This window comes from Grus americana, chromosome Z (genome assembly GCF_028858705.1).
Source record: "Grus americana isolate bGruAme1 chromosome Z, bGruAme1.mat, whole genome shotgun sequence".
Lineage (NCBI taxonomy): Eukaryota > Metazoa > Chordata > Aves > Gruiformes > Gruidae > Grus > Grus americana.
In genome coordinates, this window is record NC_072891.1 from 58,852,399 (window position 1) to 58,871,039 (window position 18,641).

Sequence of the window (18,641 nt, forward strand, 5' to 3'; positions counted from 1 at the left end):
AAAGAACAGTAACTCAAATCTTGTTAAGCTGTCACTGAGCCAGTCCCTTAACAGGTAAGAGCCTAGAAACATAAAAAGATTTTTCCCCTTAATGTTTAAAATGGAAATACAACTAATGTAGTTTGCTTTTCTACTCTGAAGTGTTTCAGCCCCAGCCGGCAGCTGAGCACCAGGCAGCTGCTGGCTCATCCCTCCCCCGCGGCGGGATGGAGAGGAGAATGGGAAGACAAAGGTAAAACTCATGGGTTGGAATAAGGACAGTTTACTGGGACACCAAAGGAGAGGGAAACAACAGTACTTATAATATTCACAATGGGTGATAACAGAAAGCAACTTACCCATCCCAGGACTGACTGACCGACCACACCCTCAGCCCATACTCAGCCCAGTCACATGGTATGGAATAGCCCCCCAGCCAGCTTGGCTCACCTGTCCTGGCTCCTTGTGAAAATTAACTCTACCCTAGCCAAAACCAGGACATACTCCTGCTAAAATCAGGCCTACATACCTTGATTGCAGTCACTTACGCGTGAGATTTAATCAAACTTCTTTGTTTCTGTCAACAGACATACATGCAGCTGTGATGCTACAAGGAACTATTACTGCATGTTTTATAAAACTTCCATGGTTTTATTTAAGACCATATACAGCTGCTGGCTTAAACTAGCTTTTATATTGCGCCAGAGAGAACAAAAAAAAAAACCACTGAAAGCAAGAGCATGCTGCAAGACAGTATAGAGGCTGCAATTTTTGAACAGGCTAAAACCTGAATAAGGTATCAGGCATATCAGGTACACAGGGCAAAGAACAGATAGGGTAAGACAAGCAAGGTCAAACCTGAAGTTCCTAATTTCTTTTACTAAGGCAAGTTAGCGATTCAAGATTTTTCAAACTATAGATTGATAATTTAAACTCTACCAAGTTGTCCTTCCCAAGAAAGGCTCCACCTCACATTTGAAGCACAGATGTAGTAGCTAGAAGATTAAGAAAAGAACAAAGAAAAATTTTAACTGCTCTTTCTTGCTGCAGTAGCTTCAGTGTTCACAAACACTTCTCTCCTTAAGTTGATTAGGTGTTTTTAAACATAAACACCATTTAATTTTATTACTACACATATCCTAAAATAATAAAAAAATCAATATACTTGTTTTTCTTCCAGGTCTTCAGACTGCAAGGAAATAGCATAGTAAAAGTCATGGTAATATTTTTGAAAAGAGAAGTTCCAGAATCCTCATCATTTTATTTATTAGGTATAAAGGAATTCAATTTATTGGTAACTGTGCAGGCACATTAAAATCTTAGTCCTTTCCAGGTCTGTACAACTCTGCTATTACTACATATTCTTCTGGGCAAGATTTATATCCAAGATCTTGGAGTGAAGGAAAAACATAAATGAGAATTGCTGGCTTCAAAGAATGCAAATTCATCATACAGATTGCTCATGTTTGTACACGTACAAAAGAAATCTTATGAATGCTAACTGCTATCAGGTTCATATTTGTGATTTTTAATTAAACAAAAAAATACCTGTTTATAACATGAGGGCAACATTTTAAATTTAAATCTCATGTCTTTGCAAAAATTGGTTTTCAAAATTTCCTTTCCTTCCCTCTTAAGAGCAATCCTCTGCACAATACAAGATTGATAATCTAAACAAACACAGTACAACTGATTTACAACAAGATACTGTTGGAAATTACTGCAGTTAAACGATCTTAGCTGGTACTTCTAATTTAATTTATAGTCAACAGTTTTAACCAGAAACACAAAACAAAATCCCCCAACCAAAATCACAGGAACCAGAATGTGTTTATTAACTTCCAGAAAAACATCTGGTTGTTGGAAGAGATTGATCCATTATAGAAAAGGATTATTAGTTATTAGCATAATTCTTTCAACTCTATACATGATGAGTTTTCTCATGTTCTACAGGAGCTTTAATAAATCATCCCCAGAAACTAGCTGCATCCAAGCTTGACTTTATGTTGTGCATATTTTCTCGACGTTGTTTGGTATAAATATTTGCCTCTCCTTTTTGCAGTCGTTGCCTCAGAGCAGACTTTTGATGTTTGGTCAGATGACGTTTTATCTTCTGTTTCACCAGTTCCTAGAAATAAACAATTCAGTATCAGAACTTTTTGAAGATCATTTAGTACTGAGACATGGCACAACAACAGTGTATTTTCATGCATGATCCTAACCAGAAGACCTCTGTACATTGAGAAGTGATCCACACAACGGCTACCATGAGTAAGCTCAGGTCTGTGCTGTGTTGCACAAAGTTGCGTGTACAGGGTGGCCTTCAGGCCTGTGTCACACTGCACAGATACATTGGCAGTAGGATAAACTAAGCCAGCTCCCGCTCAGTACTGGCAATTAGGCCTCCTGTGTGGCCCTGTCTTCACCTAAAAGTGCAGCAAGAAGTTGTCATGTGAACATCATTTCAGCTTGACTGTAGAAATTAGGAACAGTGTTGTTTCCTTGTAAGAAAATAATAAATTAGCTGGACTGATTGAAAAGAGAGATACTCTGCTCTGGACAAGGTTTGCACAGCATGCTGCGTATGTGTTGGAGTGCTGTTCAAGGCTAAATCCTCAGGGCCTCCAGCACCTAAAGAAGGTATTACTATGCTATTCTCAGTCTTAGCTCTAATAAACAGTATTTTATATCATACCTTACAGAGTTTAAGTCACTTTCTTACAGGGATTATAAAGGACCAGCACCTCTCAGTGCAAAACACATGCCTTCTACAAAAATATAAAAGCTGGTAATATTCTATAATTGAAGATTTGACAAACATCTTTAAAGTTTTCTTTTAAAAAAAGGACTAACACAACATCTCACATCCTGCAGTAATTATTTGGTTTGTGCCTATTTTTTTAGCACCTTGTTTTTTCTAAAGTTTGGATTACAAAGATCTGAATATGATTCTAATGGAAAACAAAAACTCTTTACCACAAGTCTGGCTAAAAAAGAGGGGGAGTCAGGAGTGATTTACAGTTCTTCCTCCAGTTTTCCCCTGTTGTAAGGCACGCTCCTATTAAGATTCACAAGGTCAGGACTGTCTCACGCCTCTACAGCATAAGTACTGAAACAGCAACAGCAACTGTTATTTCCATAAATCTGCAGCAGTTTTACGAAATTTAATCTGTTAGTTACACCTAAGTTTTCTTTCTGACTTCTGCCCTCCATTATGATGGCAATAGCTATCCATAATAAAAATGAAGCTATGGTTTAGTAGATTGTGGCAGTGATTTTGTCATTTGGAAAATGATCCCAGCTCAAGCTGCTGCACTGATATTGAGTGCATACTTGTATATCTTATTAATTGTAGCTAGCAACAGAAATGAATGAACTGATTATACGTTAGTGTATTAACACATATTAGCCAGTTATTGGCTAAATCAGAGTTGTTAATGCTGATCTATAGCTTTGGTGAAAGAGCAATACATGAAGGAAAGTGCTGGAAATCATTCCCTGTGAACAATTACAGAAGTATCAGTCCTATTTTTCTGTGGGCATGGAAATGCAAATCAGAGAGGAACATGGTAACAGTCTCTCTAAAAATAATTAACGCTAGGTAACATTTTTACAAATACGTACTAACAGCTATGCACAATATAACGTGGTCTGAGAGGAAACTAGATAATAACATAACAATATTTACGGCTGGAATGGTTGAACAGCTCCCAACGCTTCTGACTGATGTGATACTTTTAGTCCTTGTTCTGTGCTCAGCAACATGAACGATACTCTCTTCATTTCTAAAATACATAAATCAACGTTTTATTCCACTAGCAAGATTAACATCCTTCGCCTTTATAAGCATCACATTTTAGTCTTAACTTTTTGAGATATAATCTGAAAATTCCCAACAGAACATGCAAGTACTACAGAACATTTACATTTTAAATATTAACACTAGCTGTTCAAAACAGGCATTGTATGAAGGAAGAATTTGTTACACAATAGCCACATGTACACCAACCGTATGCAACGAAGTTTCAGAACACTAAAAAAAAGTATTTCAGATTCTGCACAATGTCTTGAGTCATTTCAGTAAAAAGCAAAAGCAAGCGAGGAAGTGTGACTTGGTATATGCATCCAGGTACATGGTAGGCTGGCAAACTCAGAGTCAGAATTTCATGTACAAGGGGCTAGCCTGAAAGCAAGCAGGAATTTCTAAGTATGTCAGGAAAGGAATTAAAAGCTAGAATAACACAAAGTACAATATATTTGAATAATAAATTCCAAGGAGCTTGTTCTTACTAACTTCAGCCGAGTGAGCAGCAGAATAATTTGGCTTTGAGACAGCATTCAAACTACAAACTTTCATGAGTAAGTTATTTAGAAGCAGTATTTTAATATTGAGAACTCTCTCACTACCAACATTAACTAAAAGAAAAAGGGGAAAAAATTCCACCATAGGAAATAGGTTGGACTAAGACCTGTATTCTCATTAGATACTACTACGCAGCTGGACAACTGATCTGTTACACATTACATAAGAAGCATCACGTATGTAGAACCAATCAACAGGCTACCTTATCCTCAGACCAACAGGAAAGATATTCACTGCAATGTTTTAAAAATAAATTTAATTTTTAGTCTTAAACAATGGTAGCTGAAGAGTAGTTCTTTTTGAGCTACTTGAAAGATTTACACTTGTTTGGGGGAGGGGAGGAACCACACTTGTAGATAGTAAATATGAATCTTTACCTGTAATGCCTGAATTCCTCATTTAAAGTTGACAAGCCAACCAGACCAGGGCATTTGGCTCCATTCTCTCTATTATTACAGCACTCCTCTTGACTTGTCTGATTTTCGACTTCAGCAGCATTTTCAGATATGCTTCTGCCCTCAGAAAAGGCAATTGCAGAACACTCTGCCTCTTCACCAGACTTACAAAGCATAGCTTGCCCTTCAACTTTTTCTAAGGCTGAACACAACTTCGACATACTCAGCCTTTGTGTATTTTCACTACTGTCAGTTGTACCAGCCTCTCCATCACTATACGTCAAGTCGTTAACAGTTTTGCTTTCATAGAAATCACCCATTTCATACATGAAGTCTGCATTGTTTTCTTTATCTTTGCTGAAGAAGTTGAGCTTATTCTCAGCATCTTCTACAAATTCTGACGCCTCTGTTGTATTATCATCCTCATCAGAACCTGGTGGGTAAAGCAGTTCACCATCTTCCTGCATTTCTTTTATATGGCCGCTGGCAGCAATCTCTCTATCAAGAGAACACTCTCTCCTGTGAAAGAAGTAAAAGTATGTTTTCTTTTAATATGCTGAATCATCAAGCCACCAATACACTACATTTTGGATTAAAAATACTAATCAAACTAGACTATAATTACCCATACTATTAACAAAGAGGATATACTCTGTTCAAACACACAGAATACCACATGACAGTGCTGAGCTGTGTGATTTGAGAAAGGCAAACTTCTACAGAAAATTAGTCCATCTCCATAACCAGTATATATTTGTTTGCTGATGTATAGGAAAATATTTTATTTTAGCAGGAATACAATTTGGCTTTAAGCTCAAATTATGTTTAAGCAAACAGAAAAATAATGGGTACACTGACACGTAGAGACTGATTAAAGTGTGGTAGCCCTTTGGGAAAAGCGCTCAGAATGAAATAAAACCCTTCTCATTGCAACACCTTAAGTCTTAAAATAAGTGAAAAATTATTTTACTTTTCAAAAGGGACAAGAGACATTAGGAAAAAACCTGAACATAATAATGTTTGAAGAGGTAGCCACCACGTTTACTAGCATTTAAAAAATAAATTTAAAATTGAAACACAAATTAATCCTCAATATACTAGAACTGTCAAATAGGCTTTGAGAAGTGGAAGAAACTGATTCTGCATTACTGTTTACATTTCCTAGATAACTACCATTTGGACCAGGCTTTCAGATTGATCTCTCTTCCTTAGCTGCAAGAAGAAAGACAAAGGAGGCAGCAACAGATTTTAAAGCACACTCTAGCTTTTGGACACACAGTAACTCTGATTGAAGAAAACACAATAGGAATGACATAAATATAATTTAAAATTGCATAGTTGGACCTATAGGGTTTTTTATTTCTCCTACAAGCGTCTCTCACAGGCACCCGTTTTCTCACAAAACCAACACAAATATGATAATTAGGAGAACTGAAACCTATCTGGTAGTTTGCACCTGATGTCTTTGAATGTTGGGAAGAGCTCACTCTCGTAGCTGAAGCGTTTCTTAAAGAACTCCTTAATACAGCTAACATCTCTGTCAAAATACCTGTAAAAATAGAGAATTGTACAAATACAAAATCAAGGTAACAATGTCTACTGCAATGACAAACTTTTACCCTGCACTTCTTGTCTTTTACTGATTTTATCTGAAAATTATTTCTATTAGTGATACCAAGACAAAAGGCTGAGGAGACAAACTGCATGCAGTTTATTTCTAAGCATTTCTTAACAATGTCATTCTCTCTGAGAAGCAATTAATTACATAATTACCCTAAAGAGACATTTCTACTCATTCATAAATCAAACTATGTTTAGAACGTTACTTGTGCTGCATAACAATAATGGTAGAAAAAGAATCAGAAACAGTCTGACGGAAACAAATCATGGTTGACTATTTGCTGTTGTAAGCACTTGCCAGATTTACTTTGAGAACATCTTTAAATTTGAACCTACCATTCCGCATTTGCGTGTGAGGCTGATATCATCTGAGGGAAATCAATCATAGTGACATGGTCATCATTATCCAATATAAGATTAAATTCATTAAAATCACCATGAATCAAACCATGATTGGCAAGTTTTACAATTAGATCCATTAATTCACTGTAGACAGAGGCAGGATCTTCCATTTGGCGCACCTGGCACCTGAAAAGTAAAATAAAATATTCTGAACCTTGAAAGACTTTATTTAAAAATATAGACAAAGTATATGAAATACATCTGACAGAATGACAGGGTAATTCAAGTTAAAAGGGATCTCAAGTCTCTAGTCCAATATCCTCCTCAAACTTGAGTCAACTCTGAGATCAGCCCACATTGCTCGGGGCTTTGTCTAGCTGGGGCTTGAAAAACTCAAGGCATGGAGACAGACTGTGCTACCTCCCCAGGCACCCTGTGCCACTGCCTCACTGTCCTCAATGGCAAAAAATTTCTCCTTATATCCAGGCTAAATCTCATTTCAACTTATGCTCATTGTCTCCCATCAGGCATTATTATCATAATGCATTATTTAAATACTGCATCCGTAAATTTTTATTTCTCTCCTGTTTCAGGTAATCTTATGGTCTCAGCAGGAACTAGGTCTTCCTGTATGCAAATTCAAATGCCCCATGACTTTTTTTTTTTACAAAAATGTACTTTCTAGATTAAGTGAAAAGAAAAAAAGAAAAAAGCTTAAAGCATTCCTGAATGTACATCTGAGAAAGCAAAGTACCTTAAGTGGCAAAATACAAATCACCCTCTCTTTAGAAACAAACCAAGTAAAAAGGCAGTTACCTAATTGTACCATAAACTGTCAGAAAGTGGTCACCATTTAGTTATTATGTGAAATATTTTAGTCCAAATGCAGCACTACAGTATTATAAGAATGGATCACTTGTACAGTACAAAGAATGAACAGTGGAAGTCTGGAAGTCTAGCAGCTCTGTAAGAGGCTCCTGTTGAACACTTTCACACTTGTACCAAAATTAACTGGTGGCAGACACAGGTCTGTACCATAAAATGTCCCACTTGCTCTTTGGAGTCATGTTAACTGGTACCTTCTGAGATAGGAATCCCAGGTCCCAGGGGGAAGGGCTGGACCTCTTCTGGATGGAAGAGCATCAGTTCAGGGAATACTTAAGCAAACTGGACATAAATAGTAAATCTGGCCCATGGACACTGATGGGATGTTGATAATCATTGGTCAATCATGGCAACTGAGAGAAGTACCTTAAGACTGCAGAAAGGCAAACGTCACTCCCATCTTCAAGAAGGGCAAGGAGGACCCAGGGAACCATAGACTGGTCAGCCTCACCTCGAGCTAATCCTGGAAACCACTGTGAGGCACATTAAGGCCAAGAAAATCATCCATAGTAGTCAACTTCGCCAAGGGGAAGTCATGCTTGACCAACTAATAAACTTCTCTGACAAAGTGATTGGCCTGCTAGATGGGGGACAGCAGTGGATATTATCCACCTGGACTTCAGTAAGACTCTCATAGGAAAGCTGTTGATGTACAGTGTGGATGTGCATACTGTGAGGTGAACTGAAAACTGCCTGAATGGCTGGGCACAAAGTCTAGTTGGAGGTCAGTGACTAGCAGTGTATCTCAGTGGTCAAAAGTAGTTCCAGTCTTGTTTCACATCTTCATTAATGAGCTGGATGATAGGTCAGAGTTTGCAGATGACACCAAACAGAGTGGCTGATATGCCGAGGGTCATGCTGCCATCCAGAGGGTCCTTGACAGGCTGAAGAAATGGGCCAGCATGAACCTCATGAAGTTCAATGAGCAAAGTCCGGCACCTGGGGACAACCAACCTCATGCACCAGTACATACTGGGTGTCACCCAGCCGGAAAGCAGCTTGACAGAAAATGACCTGGTGGTCCTGACAGACACCAAGTTGAACACAAGCCAGCAGCGTGCCCTTGCTGCAAAGAAGGCCAATTGTATCCTCGGCTGCATTAGACTAAGCATTGCCAGCAGGTCAAGGGAGATTATCTTTCCCCTTTATTCAACACTGGTGACGGCATGCCTGCAGTGCTGTGTCCAGTTTGACACAAGATGATTAAGGGATTGGAGCATCTCTCCTGTGAAAAGACAGAGAGCTGGTACTGTTCAGCCTGGAGAAGAGAAGGCTCAAAGGTGATCTTACCAATGTATATCAATACCTGAAGGGAGGGTGCAAAGAGGACAGAGTCAGGCTTTTTTCAGTGATGCCCAGTGACAGGACAAGAGTCAATGGGCACAAACTGAACATAGGAAACACTTTTTCCACTGTGAGGGTGACTGGGCACAGGTTGCCCAAAGAAGTTGTGGAGTCTGCCTCCGTAGAGATATTAAAAATTCATCTGGATATGGTCTTGGATAACCATCTCTGGGTGGCCCTGCTCAAACAGGGAGGTCAGACCAGATGACCTCCAGAGGTCCCTTCCAACCTCAACCACTCTGTGATCCTGTGAGATGAAATAAAGTAGGTAGACTAGGAAAAACTAAGTCCAATTTGGCAGGAACTTTGGATAACCCTTTATTTGTCAAAGATAGCATAACAATCGTTCACTATACGTCACCAACTCCACACTAGTTTTTCAACTCAGGCAACGGACAATAGAAAAACTGGCAACAGGCTCTAGGTGGCCCTGCTCGAGCAGGGTGTTTGGACCAGATGACTGCCAGAAGTCCCTTCCAACTTCAACCATTTGGAGATTCTTTGATCTTCGCATATTTGAATAATTCTTATCCACTGCTGATCTCCTTCATGTTAGAATCACAAAACAGGGCAAGCACAGTGAACTTCCACTGCAGATGTTCACATGGAACTTGAAGTGTTCCACGTACATGATGGATGTGGAAATATTTAACAAATGAAGGTGGGGAGACAGAATATAATGCAGTCTCTTACATGTCACTCCTCAACTTTTACACTTTGGGATTAACTCCCTTTTGATTAAACTGCCCACATCAGATTTTGATTACCATACAAGAGCATGGACTGGTTTGTTCTTGAACTAGATATTTTAAATCTCTGGATAAGCACCTAGGTTATTCTGCATTATATCAAGTATATAGGCCTTTTGCATTCTGCTCTGCAAACAAAACAAACCACCCCTCAATGTACAAATGTCAATGATATGTAATGTTTCTAGATGTTGAACAACTCAAGCAAAGTAATCTACCTTGAAGAAGCAAAACTAGATTACACATGATATTCTATATAAACAGAGCAGAAGTTCTAAAACACTCAGTTATAATCTCACCTGAATTACCAGAGCAGGGATCATGAACTGGAGGTCAGAATGTGAAGGATACAGTATTCAATATTGTATATATTCAATAACATTCAGAATATGCAATTTCTCTGTAGAAAACAGTTGCAGTACTAACCTGTGTCACTCTGATTTTTTAATGTATTCCTTAAAAAAAAAAAAATCAGTCTATCTCACGAGTTTCTTTGGACTAAGAAAAAACCAATTTCTCTGAATAAAGAGGTAAGAGAAGTAAGACTATAATTAAGTAGAATGCTAGTGAGTGTGGGCTAGAGAGCACTATTCAGCATGGTGAAGTCAGAATTCACTCATATGACAAGGAAAAACCCTAACCATATTACATTAATGAACCTAACATTGTTAGGGTTTCTACAACACAGACAATTCAAGCTTCAGTACTTACAAAGGGTAGCCATCAATAAGTTCCATAACAACTGCATGCCTGTTGTAGTCTACAGGTTTTGGAACAGGAAATTTTCTGTCATGCAAAGCCTGGAAAGAGACAACACATTGAAAAGTTAAAATTAATTAGTTAAGGAAACATTACATATATTGACAAACTCGCATCTAAGATAAGCAATGAATATTACTGAGGAAGCAGCATACATTACTCAAATGCTAACTGGAAACATCAAATCACATGCTTAAGAAGGAAGACAGCATAACAGCCATTTGAACTTTCACTGCAAAGACAAATAAAATTACTAAGGTTAGACACTAAGCACAGTGCTATACTGTCTACAGTTTAATTATTGTGCAACTGGAAGAAAAAACCCAACAGAACAGAAAAATGACAGAATCATATCTAGTCTGTTAGCCCAAGTAATCAAAAGCAGGTAACTGTGAATAGTGTGTCAGGCATTAGAAAAAAAATCCACACTAAGTTGCTGCCAATACAGTTCTGCCTGACTAGTTAATCCATACCTAGTTGCTGTAAGAGAAAATATTAAAAACCAGCATTACACTACATTAAAGATTGACAAAAGGTAGGTAATAATATTTTGAAGCTTTCTTGTTTGACTTTTCTAACACAAATTTAGTCATTCACTTGATCCACTCAACTTCTTTATTCTCTTTTTACTCATTCTCTTGTTAACAGTGATTTTTTCTAAGATAGAGTTCTGAGTTAAAGCAACATAAATACAGCTTTTGTTACTTAAATATTACACTATTATCACTTTTCAGCACACAATTAATCCTCCTCCAACTCTTTTCAGGGAAACTGCCCCCCAAGATTATATTCCTGCAAGTCCTGAGCACAAAATGCTTTCCCAATTAGACCAACTGAACCAATAGAGAGGTTCTAAATGATGGTAATAGTTCTTTCTCTCTCTGACAGAAACCTATCAACGTTTTTTAAAAGAAACAATAAAATTATATTTAATTTATATAGTACTGTTGAATAGCACAAAAGGAAAAGGGAAAACTTTTTTCAGAAATAATTGAGTTTTCCCACTATCAACTTTTAATCACTATATAACATCTGCATTTTTTTGAACTGAAAACATGGTAAATTAAAAAAATAAATAAATGCATTTAAAAAAAAAAGGGCAGTTAAAAAAAAGTAATTCTTACAAGTAACTGTAAATTTCCTTACTTTTTAAGGTGTTTTTTGCAAGCTTATGTAATAAATTTTAAAGAAAAAAACAGCAGAACTGGTGATATATAAATTATCTATCCATAAATAACAACCTTCATCTGAAATTCTCTCATGACACCTGCTTGTGTTCCACATGACTTCCATGGCAAAGCTTCATTTCGTCATTGGAAAGTATACAAAACATATATGAAATTCTCTGAAATGTATACTTTAAGTCCATTAGTAAAAAACCAAAGGGTAAATCCTACCAGCACTGCAAATAGGAAGTAATCAAAAGACAGTCTGAAAAGTATCTTCCAGTCTATTACACCATTGCTGATATTGTGTGAATGGCCACCTACCTTCATATAGGCAAACTCCTTCATTGCTGCTAGCCGGGATAAATAAAGCCATGACATTTTATGTCTGTGCTTGTGGTAGTCACGTTTATTTTTCAGACTGCGAAAGGAAGTTCTTCCAAGTCTATGTAATTTCAATGCAAACTTCTGCTCCTCTTCATTTGCAACAATATAAATATCTAGAGGACACATAATGGCATAAATCTAAGACATAAATGATATCTAACAAGCTAGTGTCTGACAAAAAGGTGCAGTGATAAGTTTGTTACTTCTCACAATTACTATTTCTGGCATGGCAAGTTCTACTACAGTTAGTAAAGACAGCTACATTTACATATTGTATATTAGAGATCTGAACAAGAAGAAATTATTGTTAAAGACATCATGGTACTCCATTAGAAGAAATACTGATGTGATCTGAAACGTCTTTCAGAGCAGATGATCTTAAAAGTACCTATATTGAGGGTAACATCAGACTATCTGCACAGCAAAGAACAAATATAAGCTATCCTAATTTAGAGCAGATGCTGGTGTTCTCAACTGCACTCTGGAAGAGCCGCCTTCTTTCTGTTAAGTGGACAGACAACCCAAGGGACCAGCCTCTTAACTCAAACGGTGTTAACCGCCTATGTGCCATTGCTACCTCTTGTCCCCCAAAAATCCCCTTCTCATTCTTCAACTACACGTTACATGCTGTATCAAATTACCATCTTCACGAACGTAAGAGGAACTACAATAGTACTCTAATAGTTTTGAGTCTGTTTTACTTTACTATCTCATATTGAAGTGTGATGAAAAAGTTGAAATTATCTTTTTGCAAAAATGGTTCAAAACTATTCAGAAAGCATGAGACAAACAGCATCTGCCTGCAAAGTATCTTTTTAAGTGATGAACCAAGAATCAGACAAAACTGTCAAAGTAGAATGACATTTTTGTAAAGAAATATTCAAATGCAGCCACAAGCCTCACACGGCATTTCAACAAGTGACCCATAAATCCTGGTGTTTGACAGATTAACTGATGTGCCTATCCAGAGGGAAACCTACCTAGTTTCTAGCAAAATATTTGCAACATTACAGTTGTGCTTGCTTAAAAAAAAAAAAAAAATTAAAATGTGGGGTTTTTTTTTAATTACCTGATTCTTTGCCAACACCCATCTGGTTTCCAACAGAACTTATGACTTGTCGGGAAGACAGAGTTTTCAAAGCAAGGTAATCATATCCTGCATTAGTTAACCGATAACCCTGGACAGCTAGGGAAGAATAAAATGCAAAACATTTAATTCCTCGTTATGTATACATTATACTTAAGTCTCAGTTTAGTCTTGTTTCAGCTTACAGTATACAACACCAAGTAATATTTCACCCATTGGCTAATATCAGGCCCATCTAACAGAAGGGTATAAAGATGTTTAAACTGCTGCAAGTTTTATGAAAATTGACAACCTGGCAAAAGACAGACACGCTGTTAGCCCCTCTCTAATAGAGGCAACAGCAGTACTTTAAATAGCCAGGGAAAATCTAAGCAGCATTTTGGAAGATAGACATATAAGAGACACAGCAGGGATCTAGGATTGTTGTGATGATCTAGAGTGACCCTTATTGCTCTGAAGAACTGTGAAAAAAAGGATAGGAATTTCCTGTACACTCCTACAATATGTTTGCAAAGCCAGATGCAACTAAAAGGCTGAAGGAAATGGGGAAAGGCCTGCACAACTATTTGTCATATGACAGGGAATAAAAACTGCTTTAGCTGTTTCTGACAGGGGGGAACATACAAGGCTTTTGCAGTCTGCTCCGGTTTGTGTGCTATAAGACTGTAACTGGGTTGATTCCTGTATGCATCTGAATACAGTCGTAACTGATCATTCTTTTATTCTTCATGACTTTGGTGACTGAACAAAAAAGAAAGTTAACTGTTCATCTCTTTTCTGCCTGTCATCTTTATGATTTATTCATCACCAGCAGCTCGGCAGACAGCTACAACATTTGGTGCTGCACAAAACCATATTCCCAGGGTAGGTCCTAAAGAACGTAAGGCTAGCAAGTGCTCTGGATGCTCCTATGTGCCAAGCTGTGGTACTTCTGCAAGAACCATTGTGAGGCATTGGGGATAGAATGAGAGAGGGAGCCCAGTACAAAAGTAAAACTCACTTTTAGTTCGTTCATAAGCTAGAAGTTTGTGCTTCACCAACTCTCTCAAAATTTTATTACAGCCACCATGTTTAAGGCTGGCAATGGAAGCAATTAAGCTAGCAGGAACTATTTCATGGTTCTTCATGCCCATTTCCACCTAAAAGAGTAAATAAAAGTAGATTTGTTAGCCTCTGCGCTCAACAATGAAATACAATCACATCCTGCTCGAGACTAAAATCACTTTTCATGGATGCAATTTTTTTTTCTTTACTTAAGCAGACCTTTTAATATGCATCGCTACCCCTTGATATCTCTTCTATAATTCAGCATGGAAACTTCTACAGTAGTGGCCAGAAAATAAATGGCTAATTAGATATCTGTCTCAAGGGTGGATGAAGGAGCTGTTCTACATTTCTGAAATGAGACTCCTTCCTCATACTTACACAGCCATGGCTCAGTTTGCTTTTCCACTAGTACTCCTGCTGTACACTCAGATCAAGTGGTGTGGTCTGTGCTTACCAAGCAACTAGCCAAGGCAGCATGTCACACACCGGTAAACCTTTGGTCGCTGTTCCTTAGGCAGGGTGGAAAAAGCAATCAGTACGTGTGGAGAAAGTGGTACCCTACGGGGCAGCAACCACCTGGGCAGCCGCAGCGACCACCCTGCCGCTAACGATCTCTCCGAGGCGGCCGGCGGAAGGAAAGATCGGCCCTCCCCACCGTGAGACACCAACATCGAACCCTAGGGGAGGCAGCGAGAACAGAAGCAGGTCCCATTCCCCTGCAGCATTTCTTCCGCTGCCGTTTGCGACACAACCAATCCAGTCTCCCATCCATGGACGGAACCCGCCCAACCCTGCTTAGCTAACCGGCAATGTGGAACTCCGTGCGCAGAGCTAGGCTAAACAGGCCTCTCCTAAATCCCCCCGCTCGCCTGTCCCCCTAGCCAGGCCTCCCCACCGGCTCACCGCTGTCAGGACCCTGAAGTGTTCTCTGGAGAGGTACCGAAGCATCACCACGTTCAACTTCCCCATGACCGGTGCTTCTAGTACACGCTAGCGGCGCAATAAGCCGGCTTAGTCCGAAAAAGAGGACGAGTAGCCTCTCTGCCCGTCCGGAAACACGCCAGGCCCACAGCACCACTCCGACGCATGCGCAGAACTCCGCACAGGGCCGCAGCAAGCTCCTCCCCAGCCGAAAGTTGCTGCGTTTGGGTCCTGGCAGGTGTGTACACATTCGTGTAGTCGGCCGGATATTTGTGTGCTTTATCACTGAGACATTACCGACTGAAAATCGAAGCAGAACAAGTTCCGACGTTTGGCCTGACCTCTCTCCCTACTGCGAATGTGTTAGTTGCGTGGCGTGTGCGTCTTTCAAGACCCACTCTTTAAAAGAAACACCACTCTGGGGAAAGCCGGCACAGCAACCAGCTCGGAGCGAGCATGAGCTATCGAGAGGAACTCCCACCATCCCCAGCCCCGGGCGCCTCGCTCTCCTCCCGGCGGCCGCAAATCTCGGCTGCGCCTGCGCACAACTCGGGCACAGCCGGGATGTACAGCGCCTATGCACTAGGGGTGTGGTTCGATGCTCTTTTTACGTCTGCGCCGCACAGCTGTGCTTGCTCTGCGCGGCGAGCGAAGTGTATGCGGGAATGGGGGGGGGGGGGGGCGTGGTGTTCGAGGGAGCGCTCGTGTGTTGCGCTGTGGAGCGCCTTCTGTGAATTCTTTTTGGTTTTTAATCATACGTGATAGGAGGGCTGAAAGAAGTAGAAATACTGATGGGACAAAAAAAATCCCAAACCTATTTACTGGGGAAGTGAGGATGGTTCTTCCCCCCCCCCTCCCCTAACCCCTTTGAGGAACAGGCTGTAGTCTGGAGTCACGTTTACTAACTGGGAAATGAAATGCTTTTACTGCTTTGTTAGTAACTGTTCTGCGTTGTATTAGGCTGCAGTGGTGAGAGGTTAATTTTATTCTGTAGCAGTAATGAAAAATTAGACACCCTTTCCTCAATTACTTTGTAATATAACTACTTGTGATGAAAATATTTCTGGTGAGCTTTCTGTCTACTGCATTTTTCATATTCTTTCTCAAGGTCTTTGGTGAAAAGGGTATCCTTCTGTTGACTTAAAGCAGTAAATCCTTGATACTTATTTTTTTTTAATTTTCAGAAGTTAAACATTGCTATAAAATGTGCCCTGCCTCCCTCCTTGGTTTTTTTGTTGTCGTTTTGGGTTTTTAGTGTTTTTTTCTTTTTAAACCTTTCTGACATGGCAAGTCAGAAAGATGTTACTTACTAATAAAGTATCTTTGAGAAAAGTTTTCACAATGATAGCAAGATCTATGTATTTTTGTCTGTTTTTCTTGTAATAAGTTGCCAGCAGTACAGGTAGAGACCATATATAAAGATCAGAAATAATTTATGCATGTAGTGCACTAGCTGGTGATACAATGCTCTCTGAGTAGTGAGGAAGAAAGATTTTGTGGAGGAATGGCATATGTTGCGTTGAAATTCTATACAGCAGTTGTGCATTCACAAGTCTTAATAGGTAGGTCAGCCTCATCCCACAGTGTGCTGGTTTTGGCTGGGATAGAGTTAATTTTCTTCATAGTAGCTAGTATGGGGATTTTGGATTGGTGCTCAAAACTGTTGATAATGTAGAGATGTTTTTGTTATTGTTGAGCGGTGCTTACACAGAGCCAAGGCCTTTTCTGCTTCTCACACCACCCCACCAGTGAGTAGGCTGGGGGTGCACAAGGAGCTGGGAGGGGACACAGACAGGACAGCTGATTCCAACTGATGAAAGAGCTGGTCCATACCATATGACATCATGCTCACAATATAAAGGGCTGGAAGGGGAAACTTTTCAAAGTGATGGTGTTTGTCTTCCCAAGAAACAGTTATGCATGGTGGACCCCTGCTTTCCTGGAGATGGCTGAACACCTGCCTGCCGATGGGAAGTGGTGGATGAATTCCTTATCTTATTTTCCTTGCCCATGCGGCTTTTCCTTTACCTATTAAACTGTCTTTATCTCAACTCATGAGTTTTCTCACTTTCATTCTTCTGATTCTCTCCCTCATCCCACTGGAGGCAGGGGCAGTGAGTGAGCAGCTGTGTGGGGCTTAACTGCCAGCTGGGGCAAAACCACAACATGCATCTTCAATAGACTAAGTAGTACTCTTAATGCAGTAGAACTGTGTTGCGTTGCATTTTGTGTATTCAGTTGTAGAACTCTTCTTCAAATTCTTTGTTGAAAATGTGGTTTATATGTAGCACTTTTACAAAAGAGTAATGTGATTAAGTTGGATAATCATAGAATCATACAATAAGGATCATCGAGACCAACTCCCTGCAGCACTACCTAAAGCTAAATCATATGACTAAGAGCACCGTCCAGACACTCCTTGAACTCTGACAGGTTTGGTGCCGTGACCACTTCCCTGGGGAGTCTGTTCCAGTGACCAACCACCCTTTCAGTGAAGAACATTTTCCTAATGTCCAATCTGAACTTCCCCTGACACAGCTTCATTCCATTTCCTTGTGTCCTGTCGCTCATCAGCAGAGAGAGATCAGTACCTCCCCTTCCACTGTCCGTCTTGAGGAAGTTGTAGACTGTGATAAGGTAACTCCTCAGCCTTCTCTCTTCTCTCTCTCACTCTCTCTTCTCTCTTTCTTCTCATCTCGGCTGAACAAACCAAGTGACCTCAGTTGCTCCTCCTAAGTCTTGCTCGCGAAACCTTTCACCATCATGGCTGCCCTCCTCTGGACACTCTGTAATAGTCTGATGCCCTTCTTGTATTGGGGTGCCCAAAACGGCACACGGTATACAAGATGAGGCCGCAGCAGTGCAGTGTAGAGTGGGACAATCAGCTCCCTCAACTGGCTAGCTATGCTGTGCTTGATACACTGCAGGACACGGTTGGCCCTTTTGGCTGCCAGGGCACACTGTTGACTCATATTCAACTTGTCATCACCCCAAGCCCCCAGATCTCTTTCTACAGGGCTGCTCTCCAGCGTCCTGTCTCCCAATTTGTATGTGTAACTAGGATTACACCTTCTCATGTGGAGAATCTGGCACTTACTCTTGTTAAATTTCATATGGTTAGTGATTGCCCAGGTCTGTAGTCTATCCAGATCTTTCTGTAAGGCCTCTCTGCCCTCAAGGGAGTCCACAACTAATTTGATATCATTGACAAACTTAATGTACGGTCAACTCCTGCGTCCAGATAATTTATAAAAACATTAAAGAGCACTGGTCCTAAAATTGAGCCCTGTGAACCCCACTAGTGACTGGCTGGCAGCCTGATGCAACCCCATTAACTATAACTCTTTGAGCCAGACCTGTCAGCCAGTTATTCACCCAAGGTATTATGGACTTGGCTAGCTGTATGCCATGCTGTATACTTGATCTAATAACCCCAAACCCCTCAATCAGTTCTTCAGCACTGGCAAGTAATTGGTGAAAGAGGCAGGTGCTATATTCCTCCAAATTTTTGTTCTCCAATTTAGAGTCCAGTAGATGAGCAGGTGAATCAGTTTCCATTAAAGGAATAATTTCTGGCTCTATTTTTACAGTCTTAAA

At 39.9% G+C, this 18,641-nt stretch overlaps 1 protein-coding gene across 1 annotated transcript; it reads right to left on the reverse strand.

Annotated features, from left to right (window-relative positions):
- Window positions 1-1,220: 1,220 nt before the first annotated feature.
- Window positions 1,221-15,161, reverse strand: RIOK2 (RIO kinase 2). Its single transcript, XM_054810756.1, has 10 exons — window positions 15,027-15,161; window positions 14,077-14,215; window positions 13,059-13,175; window positions 11,927-12,102; window positions 10,389-10,477; window positions 6,694-6,885; window positions 6,194-6,286; window positions 4,720-5,256; window positions 3,668-3,764; window positions 1,221-2,107 (listed from the first exon to the last, which is right to left on the reverse strand). The coding sequence occupies exons 1-10, from the start codon at window positions 15,090-15,092 to the stop codon at window positions 1,946-1,948; spliced, it is 1,668 nt and encodes a 555-aa protein (XP_054666731.1). The 5' UTR covers window positions 15,093-15,161; the 3' UTR covers window positions 1,221-1,945.
- Between the last annotated feature and the right edge of the window lie 3,480 nt (window positions 15,162-18,641).